Source organism: Elephas maximus, chromosome 1 (assembly GCF_024166365.1).
Source record: "Elephas maximus indicus isolate mEleMax1 chromosome 1, mEleMax1 primary haplotype, whole genome shotgun sequence".
Classification (NCBI taxonomy): domain Eukaryota; kingdom Metazoa; phylum Chordata; class Mammalia; order Proboscidea; family Elephantidae; genus Elephas; species Elephas maximus.
Window position 1 is genome coordinate 920,784 of NC_064819.1, and position 14,883 is coordinate 935,666.

Sequence of the window (14,883 nt, forward strand, 5' to 3'; positions counted from 1 at the left end):
AAGGATGTGCGTAAACATTAACTCCTTCTCCGTCGCTGTAGAGTCGATTCCGATGCATGGCGACCTTACAGGACCGGGTAGAACTGCCCCCATAGGGTTTCCAAGGCTGTGATTGTTACTGACGCAGACGACTGCCGCATCCTTTCTTCTGCAGGGCGGCTGGGTGGGTTGAATCCCTGACCGTTTGCATAGCAGCCCTGCCCTTTACGGCGCCACCAGGGCTTCTTGTATAAACGTTCATTTCCCCCAAATGGAAACCCCGGTGGCGTAGTGGTTAAGTGCTATGGCTGCTAACCAAAGGGTGGGCAGTGCGTCTCTGCCAGGCGCTGCTCGGAAACTCGGTGGGGCAGTTCCACTCTATCCTATAGGGTCGCTATGAGTCGGAATCGACTCTACGGCACTGGGTTTGATTTGGGGGGTTTTTGCCCCCAAATAGGTCCGAAAGCCTCCAAACGTGGCCTCCGCCGCGGTGGGCGGTGAGGGTGAGACAATAAGGCCCCCGGGCTGGTGGTGGGGCCGGGGGGCGGGCACACGATGAAGATCTCCACCCAATGAATCGCCTGGCTCAGCCTTCGGCTCCCGGAGGGCTGCAGCCTGACAGGCGGGTCCTGCGCCAGAGGTGAGGCCGGCCACTCCCGCGGCCGGGAGCGAAGATGGAGAGGCCGGTGAGCCGGGTGAGGGGCTCGGGAGCAGGGCGGCGGCCTTCAGCGGCGGCCCCGGGGAGGCGGGGAGCGAAGGGCGAAATTCGGGGAGCTCGCCCGGACCTTGGCGGGTGACTGCGACGCCAGCGCTTCTCCCTCAGCGCTTAACCTCGCTGGGAAGCGGAGTTGCCTTCCAAAGGCTGGTCTACAGGTCCTTCCTGGCGCCGGGGTCGTTGTCCCCGTTCCCAGGAAAACGGACGCCACCAGGCGAGGGCTCCGAGGATGCTTCTCCCAGATCGTTGTTTCTTTGCCAGGGAGACTGGGCTGGGGAGGCTCACACGCTGGGGGGCAGGCAGGTCCTCTGCGCAGGCTGGGTCCCCGGCTCCGGCTCCAGAGGCCAGGAAAACGCATCCTATTTTAAACTGCCCCAAGAAGTAGATGAGGGGGATGATGGATTGCCTCCGTTCTGGCACCAAGGGCTGGGGGTGAATCGCATGCGGAATTCGGGACCCGCCGTCTCCTGAGAGACGGTTGCCTCCTTGATGCGCCTTGCACTTTCCCCGTCTCCTGGGAGCTTGCATTGGGAAGCCAGGAACCCGCAGCAACCTGTGAGAGAGAATTGAAATGCTCTGTGATCAATGCGCGTTGAAGGGTTAACACTTTCATCCAGAGAGGCAGACATCTTGTTTATTTGGGATCTGTTTATATGGCACAAAATGAAGGGGAAGATTTTCATTGACCCCACTGGTGTAATTAGATAAAAATCCAAATGCAACTAAGCCCTCAATGTAATTTTTTCATGTATAGTTTATTGACAGGACCACACAGCCGGTTTTTAAGCAGGATTCTATTCGCTTTAACAGAGGACAGTGATGGCTGGGGAGCGAGTGTCCATGGGTGCTACATACTCCTCTAATTTTCACAAATAACCCTTCGAGTAAGGAATTATTACTCCATTTTACAAATAAATAAACAGGCAGGAAAGTTCATTTTTACAAGCCCATGTGGCTGCCATGTGGTGGGGTCAGGACTTGGGTTTCAGCAGAAGAGGTAGGGATGGGGTGTGTAGGTCCCCAGGTTGGCAGTTGTCGGGTTAAGACTGGGCCTCTGTGAATCCTGGCTTTGCTGGGCAAGGATTATAAGCGGATTCCGTGTGTCTGTGATTATACCCTCATGGCATAATTTAATAATTTTTTTTTGTTGTTATCTAACACAAATTGACATTTACCCTAGGCGCTTTACTAAATGCTTGAAAAGCTCAATTCTCGTTGTCATAATAACAGCCACACTGGTTTAGTGCTTAGTCCTGCCAGGCCCTATTCTAGGAGCTATACAAAGACTAAGTCATTTAATCTTTTATAACAGAGGTAGATACTGTTATTTTTTCCCTGTACCTCAAAGAGGTAAAGTGATTTGTCCTAGCTCATGCACTGAATATTTGTTTTTGCCCAAACTCCATTTGGTGAGAGTCTATGCTCTTAGCTACCATATAACATTGCCTCTAAGCCTGCCTCCCTGTAAAAAATAATTGCTGCTGTTTTCAGGTTGGTAGTATCTTCAATTACTCTGCATGGGCTAGAGGAAAAGAGCTGTATAAAATAAAAATACATAGATATTTTATAGCAAGGCTGTCCTTCTAATTTCCTTTGCTTCAATCACTGTGTTGTTGTTCTTAAACATTGCTGCCTCCCAGTGCATATGTCTTATCTTATGGGGTGCCTTGCTTTCTCGCCTGTCTTAAAACACAGATTTTTGCTTTGAGAGCCAGCCCATTCTGTGTTTCTTATCACAGACTTTGCTAGAGCCTGGATTTCCATGTGAAAAAGAGACATGATGGTCTTAAAAAAAAAAAAAAAAAAAAAAAGGCATGGAATTGGAATGCCAATATCTGTCTCCAAGATTGCCTTACCTGGAAATAAAATAGCTTGGGTGTTGGCAGCAGAGGCTGAGGAAACATTTGGCTTCTGTTTTCTAGTTTTTCTACAAAATTAGATCTGTTGGGGTAGTTTCAGTAAATCGAGGAGTGTACTGACTAAGAACATGATTGAGTTGTTCCTCTGTGAATGCAGTGGTTGGTAGGAGGGAGGGAGATGTGCAGGTGTTGTGTGCACGCCGTGAGTATCTTTTCAGAACAGGTGCATCAACTCCGATTTCCTACAGTGAAGTGACTTTGTTGTTCTGGAATCTAGAAATGCATGAATTGAGGTCACTGAAGAAGTACGTGCCCAGGAATGAGTAGCTCTTACTGGTTGAGGTCACAGATGACCTTTCGGAAGTTGTTAGAAAGAAATCCTGGAAGTGAAAAATATAGTCTTTGATATAAAAAATCTCAAGAGAAGGGTTCTAGAGTTGGCTAGACATGTTTGAAGACAGGCTTAGTGGATTGAAAGAGAAAATTGAGGAAATCCCTTAGGAGACATCACAGAGATATACAGTGAAGCTGTGAGAAGTTCAAGAGAAGAACGAGGACCTCCCTCCAATAAGCGGTCTCAAAAGAGAGGGCACAGAGAATTGGGAAGATGCAGTATTCTAAGAGACTATAACTAAGAGTTTTTCACAATTGATGAAAGACAGGGGTCCTCAGAATGAAGAGGCATTCTGCATCTGTAATAGCAAAAATAAACCAAATCTGCATTTGAACACCTCATAGTGATAAGAAAATAAAATGCTACAAGAGAGAAAAGATATGTTTCTTGTACTGGCATAACAACTAGGCTAACAATTAGCTTTTCGTTGCAATGATAAATTCCAGAATAAGTGAAATACAAATGCACTGGGGAAATAGGTGTTAAAGTAGAGTATCATAAAAAGACTACAAATTGCTGAAAAAACTACTAAAGGGTTCCTTCCAGAAGAGGAAAAATGAATTCAGAAAGAATGAGTGGCATGCAGGAAGAAATGGTGAGCAAGAAAAAAGTGTAACATATTGAAAATCTAATCATTGACTCTAACAAAAAGACCACTAATGGGAATATTTCTAGTAGTAATTAATTTTTGTAGTTTAAACGAGATGGAACTAAAAGGCTAGACGATAGTAACATGTAATGTGGCAAAAGGGAGTTCGGAGTGAGTTGAAAGAGTATCAGTTTCTACATTTTTTCCAAGAGAAGCATAAAGATACTGCTTAACTTTATACTGTGCTAGGAAAAATAAAATAAACAAGATAGAAGATTTTTAGTAACAGAATAATAGAAGATTGTTTAGCTTTCAAACTGGTAGACAATCAACCTAGGAAGGGAGATAGGACTTTTACAAATTTAATTAATAACTTGTAGAATAGTTTAAGGGCCAGATTGCTTAAATAGATGATAAGGACTACAACAATAACTTGCAAATAGAGCTATTAAGAGTCCTCAGTTTCTACAGAGGTGCCACAGAGGTCTCAACAATGTGGGAGGAGAAAAAAACAACTAAAGGGAGGGAATATGTGAGGTCTTCCAACTCTACTTCAGCCAAATCAGCTCTGATTTTATTATTTATGTATGTTAAGTTCTTCATACAATTTATTTGAAAAGAAATTCCTTTTTTAAAAAATATTGGTAATTTCAACATGAACACATTTCATATTTGGATTTATAACATGTTACACTTTTCCCTTGTTCACCTTTGCTTTGTGAGTTCTGTTCATTCTTTCTGGATTCGTTTTCCTTCTTTTGAAAGAAACCCTTTAGTAGTACTGCAACAATTTGTAGTCTTCTTATGATAATTTATCTGGGTATGAAATTCTGCATTAACAATTTCAGAGATGGGAAGGCTGAGTGAAACTCAGGAGAATTGGGGGAGGCTTCATAGAAGCCCTGAGTCTTCAGGAAAGAGACAGGACTTAGACCTATGAAGAGAAGAAAAGGCACAAAGAAAGCATAGAATGCTCATGGTGTGCTTGAGTATCAGATGACAAAATATATTTGCAAACAGTAATTTGTTATAATGACTGACCCCTTAAGGTGACCTAACTTTTAGTTCTCTGGGCCTTAGAGGTATAAGGAAGAAGCAACTTCTGCCACATAGATCAATATCACTGGCCACCATGGCATTAGTCCATAGGGTCTAGACCAAATCTACAGAATTGGTCTTCCTCAGCTGAAGACAAGGGGGCACTTAGGCATGAGGTAGCAGTGGAGACTGGGGAACAAGGATATAAGACATCATCCTTTCCAGGCATCCATCCCAAAAGATCTACAGGAGCACTGTGATGGAGGCTCCATATCTCTGACAGTTACAGTGGGTGCAGGAGAAGAACAGTTGTAGAACATGGCAGTCTCTATCATGATGTTCAATGACAGGGCTTCACCCAGATTGCTACAGATCTGGTATTTCACACACAGCCATCTCCAGGGTGCAAGTTGGCCCCAGAAAAGCTGAGACAAGACTGAATCCAGTGTTTGTTACCTCAAGTATCCCAAACCACAGGCCTTGGCTTGCACTGTCTTACCTTCTTCCCAGGGCAATTGGGGCTGTTCTCCTTATAGCCATACCTCTAGGGAAGGCTACTTACCTAGGTAGTAGGAAATATTTTTTCCATTAAGTTTAGGTCAGAGCTTATTAACCAAGGGAAGAGAAGGGCATGTACTAAGCAGAATTAAGAATTTCATGTAGTAGGGAGAAAGGACGATATGGCATTGGGCTGTGTCCCACTGGACAGGAGAAGGAACGAGAAGTCCTTGAGGCAGAAAAAGGAGAGATTCAGACTCTCAAGGACTCTATTTCCCCACCTCGTGGAACTCAGTCTTTAGGGAGAAAGATTTCATATGGCAATAGAAATCTCAGAGAAACTGAAGGATAGACCAAGAAATCCAGCTTAGAATGTTGGCAGAAAATTAATTCTAGCAAGCAAGTCATTGTTTCCAACAGGAATGGCAACAATGGGAGTTAGGTAAGGGAAACATTTGGGATGAGGTAATGGGATTCCCATAGGTGGAGCACCATCCTTTGGCAACAATCTTGACCCTAAACCAAAACCCATTAAGTGGTTGTGGTCCAGTATTCTGGAAATAAGCTTCTAGTTACAGTAGTAGAAGCTGGGACTAAGCAGAGACTGATCAGAACATAAATTTAGAATGGGTTGCCTTTTTTGGATTTGTGGTAATAGATTAGAGCAAGGAGAAAGTGGCCAGGATATCTTGCTAAGACAATAGGATGTGGTACATATAGAGGCTCTTGTAGGAAATAGGATAGGCAAGAAGGTTCACTACTCTATAGAAGAGCATGATCATACTTCTGAGAACCATAAATAGACAAAGCCAAATGTGGGAAGTCCTTGAGGCAAAAAAGGCAGGCAGAAGACTGCTTCTAGCCAAGCAAGCAGTCAATGCTCCAACTCTAGGAATTTAACACAAGCTGAGGGAGAACAGTGTCCTCACAAATGGCAGGTTTTGTTTTGTTGTTAGGTGCCCCCAAGCTGACTCAGACTCATAGTGACCCCTGTGTACAACGGAATGAAACACTGCCCTGTCCTGTGCCATCCTCACAATCGTTGTTATGCTTGAGCCCATTACTGCAGCCACTGTGTCAGTCCACCTCCTTGAGGGTCTTTCTCTTTTTCGCTGACTCTCTGCTTTACCAAGCATGATGTCCTTCTCCAGGGACTGATCCATCCTGATTACATGTCCAAAGTATGTGAGATGTAGTCTCGCCATCCTTGCTTCTAAGGAGCATTCTGGTTGTACATCTTCCAAGACAGATTTGTTTGTTCTTTGGCAGCCCATGGTATATTCAATATTCTTTGCCAGCACCACAATTCAAAGGCGTCAATTCTTCGGTCTTCCTTATTCATCGTGCAGCTTTCACATGCATATGATTCGATTGAAAACACGATGGCTTGGGTCAGGAGCACCCTAGTCTTCAAGGTGACAGCTTGCTAATGTCTAGGATATCGATGTCTATGCATTCCATTTCATTTTTGATGATTTCCAATTTTCCTAGATTCAAACTTTACACATTCCATGTTCCAATTATTAATGGATATTTGCAGCTGTTTATTCTCATTTTCAGTTGTGCCACATCAGCAAATGAAGGTGCAAAAAACTTGACTCCATCTGTGTCTTCAAGGTCGACTCTACTTTGAGGAGGCAGCTCTTTCCCAGTCATATTTTGAATGCCTTCCAACCTGAGGGGTTCATCTTCCAGCACTGTATCAGACAATTGTTCCACTGCTATTCATAAGGTTTTCACTAGCTAATGCTTTTCAGAAGTAGACTGCCAGGTCCTTCTTCCTAGTCTGTCTTAGTCTGGAAGCTCAGCTGAAACTTGTTAGCCATGGGTGACCCTGCTGATTCTTGAATACCGGTGGCATAGCTTCCAGCATCACAGCAACGTGCAAACCCCCACAGTATGACAAACTGACAAATGTGGGGGGGGGGAGGTTTTGTTTTAGTAGCAGTTTTTTTTTTTATTTTCTGCTGACAAGGGAGAATGGACAGATTGGAAGTCTAGGGGAACTAGAGAGGTGGAAAGCCCCAAGGTAAGCATGTTGGGAGCAGTCTGTCAGGGTGTGGTAGACTGCACAATTTGAAGAGTCTAGCAATTGCCCTTAAGAAGAGGTCACCTTCTCTGATCCTGAAAGACAGGCCAAAGGAGGGAGGCACTGGATGAAGAGACTTGAATCTTCTGGGAGCTGCGTGGAGCACTAATGCTTCTAATAGACCTAGGCACTGAGGTGACTGTAAACAGACTTATAAAAAGTAAAACCTAAGTAAAAGCTAGGGAGAAGACATTTCAAGTAGAGTGAATGGCTCAAGCAAATGTGCCAAGGCAGGAAATCGTATGGCGCCTTTAGAGGAAGCTGAGACTCACTGGCCTAGAGGGCGTGTGTAGGTGAGCAGTGGAGATGAATTTGCGTAAATAGAAATGTTAGGCTAAGAACTTTGTTCTCTCTGGACAACAAAGAGCTGTAGAAAGCTCTTAAGGGGGTGCCCACTTGTGCAAAGAAGAATTTAAGGAAAATTAATCTGTCAATAGTAGGGAAATACATACACTGGAGGTAAACTTCTTGAGGACAGACACTGTACCTGTCTCATCCACTAAAACATCTACCACTGTGCCTGGCATGAGGTCAAACTCAGTAGAGATGATGAATGAAAGAAGTATTAGCAAAAGCTCATTGAGAAGGCTATTGAATAAAACAACTAGTCTTATGAGATGAGGCTAGGGGAGTAATGGAAAGGATGGACCCATGCAAGAGGCTTCACGTGGGAGAGTGTATTGAATATGGTAACTAATTACATGACTGGGAAGAGGAAGAATAAGAAGTCCAGGAGATTTGAGTGTCTGGGAGATAAAGGTCCAGAGGAGGAGCTGTTTTTGAGAAAAAGTAATAATAAATTCGGTGTTATTTATACATTTATTCATTCAGTCCTTCATTGATTTAGTCATTCAACTGACCGCATTTTAGGCATAAATAAAGGAAACCCTGGTGGTGTAGTGGTTAAATGCTAGGGCTGCTAACCAAAGGGTCGGCAGTTTGAATCCACCAGGCGCTCCTTGGAAACTCTATGGGGCAGTTCTACTCTGTCCTGTAGGGTCGCTATGAGTCGGAATCAACTTGATGGCACTGGGTTTAAAGGCACTAAAGCAGGAAAGAGCTTGGCTATTTCAAGGCATTGAAAGGAGGACAGTGAATTAGAGCGTGTTGTGCAGGGAGGAGAATGTAATGATGTGAAGTTAGAGAGCCTGTTTGTAGGTGTTGAGCTGCAGGTTGGGTTGGGAGTTATTTCATTACAAGCATAGTTTCTAGACAATTATTCAGTGGCCTAGAGGTTGCTTGTCTCTGTGGAAACCAGGTTAAACCAACTTCATAGCTGAATTTATCACATTGTGCCAGGGCAGTGAAGCAGGGACTGCTGTTGGGTCACAATTGGGTAATCTCTCAAAACAGTGATTTGGTCTCAGGCAGTGACAACATAGCTTTATATTTATAAATCAAACATTTTAAAACCTGCTGTCTTTTATATATATGAAAGCAATATGGTGTACTCGTTATGGTTATGAACTCTGGTTTGAAGTCCTAGCCTTGCCACTTCCAAGGTGTGTGACCCTGTGCCTCAAATTCCTCGCTTTTAAAATGGCCCATAATAATATTCCCGTAATTATCTCCATGATTTGCAAAGAGGCCAAGGATCTCCACCCAGCCACATGAAAGTAAAACAATGGAGGGAAAACATTAGCTTGAAAGCCAGTACTGGTTTTAAGAGAGGAACGTAGTGGTTCAGTGGTACAATTCTTGCAGGAGACCCAGGTTTGATTCCTGGCCAACGCACCCTACGCACAGCCACTACCTGTCTGTTGGTGGAGGACTGCGTGTTTTATTGGCGCTTCCAGGCTAAGACAGACTAGGAAGGAAGGGCAGGAGATCTACCTCCATAAATCAGCCATTGAAACCCTGTGGATCACAATGGTCCAAACCCCTTGTATATGGGATCTCCATGAGTCAGGGGCTGACTTGAGGGCAGCTAACAGCAACAACAACTGCTTAATGTGTATAAAACTTGCAGGAAAATCTGCCTCAGTAAAGTTCGAGGTTATTTCATAACATTTCTGAAGAGTAGTTACCCCCCCCAGTTACATTTTATTTAATTTTACATACATTTTATATTAACAGGTGTGGTTTGTTTTGGAAGTGGGTGCTGGCTAACATTTACATACCCTGTGTCTTCTGTACGTATTTATGGCAGTTTGTTTTCTTTAGTATGTCTTTGAGAACTTGCTTTGGCAACGGTAGCTTTGCTAACGCTGTGCTTTTTAGGAGCAAGGCCCCAAATTGCTAGAAATTGCCATGGTTAAGGGGCCGCATTGCGGTTTTTCCTCCCCATATCCTATGTACACTCTGTTATTTCTTCTAATTCATATAGTCTCTGGCTCTGCTTCCACAAAACCAAGTTCTCTGGTGGGTTAAAATTTGAGCTGCAACCTTCCCTGAAATTGAGGATTCGACTGAAGTTTCCTGGGCGTTTTCCAAATGTAAATCCCCTATTTGTGTACTTTGCTTTCTGTCTTCAGGTGCTCGGGAGGCTCTCCTACCGTCTGTCTGCCTGGAGTCTGATTTGGGGCATGGCAGCTGTGGTGCTGTGCAGGGCACAAGGTAAGATCCCGATTCCTCTGCCTGGAGCCCAGCAAACACTGTTTCTGCGTTGGCGACCTTAGGCCCCTGTTGTTTGTGCTGCGTTGGCTCCATTTGTGTGCGTGATTTATTCAGACATGTGATTTGCTTGAAGAAGTCCCAGTGGTGCTTTTGGCTTTCTAGATTTTTATTTTTAATGTTGAAGAACACTTTGGTATTTAGAAGCTGTGTCCATAGATGAACCAGACTTAAACGTATATATATACACATACACAATATACATGTATATATGTGTATGTATATACATATATATGCATATATGTATGTGTGTATATATACACACACAGATGGAAACCCTAGTGGCATAGTGGTTAGGTGCTATGGCTGCTAACCAAAGAGTTGGCAGTTTAAATCCACCAGGCGCTCCTCGGAAACTCTAAGGGGCAGTTCTACTCTGTCCTATAGGGTTGCTGTGAGTCGGAATCAACTTGATGGCAGTGGGTGGATACATATATATATATATATATATATATATATATATATACACACACATTGGAGACCTGGTGGCTCATTGGTTAAGAGCCCGACTGCTAACCAAAAGGTCGGCAGTTCAAATCCACCAGCCACTCCTTGGGTTTCCTATGGAGCAGCTCTACTCTGCCCTATAGGGTCCCCTATGAGTTGGAATGGAGTTGACAGCAACAGGTATCCAAAATATATATATATGTATGTATGTATATATATATATAATTTCTAAGTTAAACTAATATTTTCTTCACCTATCGAATTGGATAACTTTAAAAAATAATAATGCCCTGTGTTTGCAATGGGGGTGCTTGGTGAAGTATGAATGGATACCACCTTTTTAGAATGTAATTTGGCAGTAAGTCTTAAAATTGGATGTGCTGCTAGTTACAGGAAATTTTGAAAAATACAGAAATATAAAGGTTATGTTAGTTCACTTTTCTATTGTGTAGAAAATGTGCCTGCACCATCTACTTGTCCGCTAAATTTCGTAGGTGTGCCAGACCACCCTCGTACATTCCTCTGGGAGCCACCCCTCACTTTGCTACTGGCCTTTAATTCCTTCCCTGGGTGTCTGCGGAGGCCAGGAATGCTGGTGAAGGGAGGCAGGTTTCATAGCCATCTACAACCCTGTTCTGCAGTACCCACCACAGGGTTTACAGACAGGCTGGGGACACCTAGGTGCTATTCCATGTAAGCAGCAACGGTAAACTTTCCACTAAATGATTTCTTCCAAAGTCAAAGAGAAAATCACCCAAGGAGTTAGCCCCTAACGTCAACCCCCTTTTCATGGTCCGTTCTAAAAGCATTAATTTCTACGAAATCTTGCCAAACTGTCTGGAAGCTCCAACCTCGACAGCAGGTATTGTCTCCCAGAACTTTTTCCATCTTCCAAGAGTGAACGTCACTAAAATTGGAGTTATGAAACTTGCAGCGTTCCCGAGTGCATACGTTGTTATGCCTGCGTTTTCATCCCTGCTGTTGGGGGCGGGGGTTGTTTGTTTATACCGCCTTTTTTTTTTTAAAAAAAAAAAATAGCACTTGCCAATATTTTATCTATACTATTAGTCTTTAAAAAGTCACACCAGACTTTTGTGCTTTTGATCAAGTCTGCATTTTGTATGCGAATTCATTAATTTACACTTTTATCTTTATGAATTCGCTTCTAATTGGGGGCATTTGCACCTGCATATGATTCATTTTTCAGTCATAGCTCCTAATAAATATAGTTAGGGTTAAACATTTCCCTCTGAGAACTGCTTTACCTGTTTCCACAGATTTTAACATATTATACTCTCATTGTCATTTAGCTCTAAGAATTTGTCATTTCTACTATGATTTCAATTTAACCAAAGACTTAAAAGAAGCATGCAAATTTCTGTTCTGCTGCACTACCATTAAATATTGACCAAACATTTGAACCTCCATTTCTCTAGCAACATCAGGAGTGTGGATACACATCACTCTCTTCTTTGTGTCCTTCTTTACCTTTTCTATATTTGACTTTGAACATGCATTACCTTTGTAATCAGAAAAATATGTGTTTGCTTGTTTATTTATTTACTTATTTAAAGTTTTAAATCATAAATTCTTTTCTTCATAGGGCAAGTGGTGACCCAGGATGAAAGAGAGCTGCTGAACACTCCCGCTTCCTTAAGATGCTCTCTGCAAACTGACAAGGAAGTCTTGATTGTGACATGGCAGAAAATAAAGGCTACAAGCCCAGAAAACATGGCCACCTTCAGCGAGAACCATGGGGTTGTAGTTCAGCCTCCCTATAAGGACAGGGTGAACATCACACAGCTGGGGCTCCGAAACTCAACCCTAACCTTCTGGAATACCACCGTGGAGGATGAAGGGTGCTTCATGTGTCTCTTCAATACCTTTGGATCTGGAAAGATCTCTGGAAAAACCTGCCTCACCCTCTATGGTGAGCGTCTCTGAGAATACATTACCTGTGGCTGGAAATATTTTCCAGAATGCTTGGAACATGGTTGCTGTGCCTAGTTTTTCTGGGTCCTCACCACAGAAAAGTTAGCCTTCCTTGTCTGCTGTAGCTGTCGTTATGGTTATCGGAGAGTTCACAGGCTACGTTCAGATCTTTGCCTGGAGCTATCTTTGCTTGGAGGAGTCCTTGGGTGGCACAAATGATTAAGCACCCAACTACTAGCTGAAAGGTTGGCAGTTTGAACCCACCCAGAGGCCCTGGGAAGAAAGACCTTGTAATCTGCTTTTGAAAGGTCACAGCCATTGAGAACCCTATGAAGCAGTTCTACTCTGCACACATGGTGTCACCATGAGTCAGAGCAGACTTGATGGCAGGTGACAGCAACAGTCCTTGGAAGATTCCACTGCCATCAAGAGTAAATTGAGGACAATGATGGGCACACACTCTCCATAAGCACCAATATGGTCCAGACCTGGCTGCCACTAGCAGTCATGTGGCCCTAGGAGGGTCTCCCCATTCTCTGCTCCTGAATTTCTTTATCTGCCCAACTAATGTGACATAGATAGTTTCTGAGGTCCCTTAAAGCTTTATGAGTATTTTGAAACAAAGGACAGAGCCAACTTGGGCAAACTCAGAGCTGGTTATGGTGATGGGTTCTCATTTTGCTTCAAGGTAGCTGTCTCTGGGTTAGTAAGGAGACCTGACAAGAGACTGGTCACACCTGAAATGACGCCAACTTGGAATGTAACTGAATAATAAGCATTCTTTTAAAATCAGAGAGACTGGTTGGATGAGATTCTGAGATTAAGGATTGAGGATTAGGAATAAGGGGTAACTTTAATGCATGGAACTCTTGGTGGTCACTTTAGGAGAGGAAAAACAAGCTTAGACAGGGTTATTAGTAATATTAAAGTGAAAGTTTGAGCACTCCAAGGATATCGGACATGAAGGAAGAGGAAGCTCACTGGTAAGAATGCAAGACAGGTATACAACACCAAGTACAAGTTTCTTTCACTTATTTTGCCTATAATGAGTCCTCGATGCAGGATTTTATGGCCAACTTCCTTCTTGATTTTCATGGCTTTCATTCATTCATTCTACTTCACCTCCATTCTCCCTCCTTTCCTTCCTCCCTCCTTTCCTTTTTTCCTTCCTGTCTCATTTTTCTCCGTTTCCTTTCTTACGTTGTGTTTTCTTGTTTCTGTTACTTTTTTCTTATCTTTCTCTTACTCTCACTCTTTATCTCATATTTGTCTTTCTTATTTTTATCCCCAGAATTGGAGTCCTCTGAGTCTTCTAGCTGATAATCCTGTGGTTACCTTCTATATTGACCCTTTCTAGCCACAACCAAAAGCTTTGATCTAAGCCATTCTTTGCTACACCCAGTCTGGCCACATCAGCCATACTCCTCGTCCTTTGATGATATCCCTCTTCATCCAGTACACATGGACATTAATAATCCGGACCCTCTTTGCACAGAGCCACAGTCCTGTAACCCCATTTCCTCCACCTTTCTGCATCCTCCTTGAATAAATAACCAAGGACCACACTTTTGTTTAACAAGACTGTTAATCATTTTGTGGGCTCCAAAGTCAACCATGAAAAGGCAAGTCTGCATTTGCCTAGCAGAGATAAACTGCAGTTTCCAAGAAAAATGAACTCATTAATCTCTTTTAAAAGAGAACAGGCTAGATCTGGCCTGAAAATAACACCCTTTTCTCATAAGCTAGCTATTTAGTCTTGACTCCAAGGTTCTTCTAGCAGTCATTTGCATTTTGTGTGATCTTCCAGACAGGGATTTTCCAAGTGACCTTCCATGTATCTCATTCACTGGTCCAGCTTCAAGCAGAGAACAGCTGTCTTTAAGCAGCAGCCCCTCTATGGGCTCTCTGTTCTGGTGCTTCTTAAGAGCTGTGGGCTGCCTGTATGGAGCTATCAGTCAGGGATTATTGTCAATCTGTTTGAGCAGAATACCCAGTATAAGGCAGAGTTCCTGCATTGCCCATGGAAAAGAATAGAATAATTCAACTCTGGACTGCTAGGGAGAGAAGAGAAATACCTGACTTCTCAGTATCCTCTCACTTTTGAAAAGGGTCTCTCTCCTCACAGGGTTGTACTAGGCCAGTCTCCCTCCTGCAAGTCAGAGATTTAGACACAGAAAGAACTGGGAAGGCCCCAGTTCAGGTGGGACATACTACCTTGTGTTTCTAGCCACCGCTGTCTTTCTGTAAGGATCTTGCCCTCATTTCTGAGGAGAATACAAGGCCTGACCAGATGTGTAACTGACAGCAGACCATTATTATTTTTTTTTGTCCCAGTGCCGCCCACAGTATCCCTTCACTACGAATTCTTTGAAGATGGCTTAAATATCACCTGTTCTGCCACTGCCCGCCCAGCCCCTGTGATCTTCTGGAAGGTGGCTGGGTCCGGAATTGAGAACAGTACCAAGACTGTCTTACACCGCAATGGGACCACGTCTGTCACCAGCATCCTGCAGGTCAAAGACCCCAAGAGTCAGGTGGGGAACGAGGAGGTGATCTGCAAGGTGCTGCACTTGGGGACTGTGACTGACATCAGGCAAACCGTGAGCAAAGGTAAGAGAAGGTGGAGAAAGATGGCTGTGATGACAACTATGGGTGCACACCTGGCAGGTGGTGTCTCTCCCACAGGGACCTTCCCCTCTTAACAAGGGGAGGGAAGGGGGATAAGTAGGG

The 14,883-nt window shown here is 43.6% G+C and overlaps 1 protein-coding gene across 17 annotated transcripts in view; it reads left to right on the plus strand.

Annotated features, from left to right (window-relative positions):
* The window catches only part of LOC126071864 (OX-2 membrane glycoprotein-like), a 317,661-nt gene that overhangs the window by 144,758 nt on the left and 158,020 nt on the right, over positions 1–14,883 (plus strand). For 5 of the 17 annotated variants that reach the window (XR_007516391.1, XR_007516393.1, XR_007516394.1 and 2 more), the window contains exons 1-4: positions 513–674; positions 9,636–9,717; positions 11,825–12,151; positions 14,488–14,763. The exons of 1 other annotated variant lie outside the window; for it this stretch is intronic. Coding sequence is in view for 7 of the 16 variants with exons in the window: in XM_049876278.1 (XP_049732235.1) it covers positions 654–674; positions 9,636–9,717; positions 11,825–12,151; positions 14,488–14,763 (706 nt within the window). In the remaining 9 variants the exon portion in view is untranslated. Of the gene's footprint in view, positions 1–512; positions 675–9,635; positions 9,718–11,824; positions 12,156–14,487; positions 14,764–14,883 lie in introns of those variants that run through there. 11 more of the 17 variants (XR_007516399.1, XR_007516400.1, XR_007516398.1 and 8 more) reach the window with 5 other exon arrangements.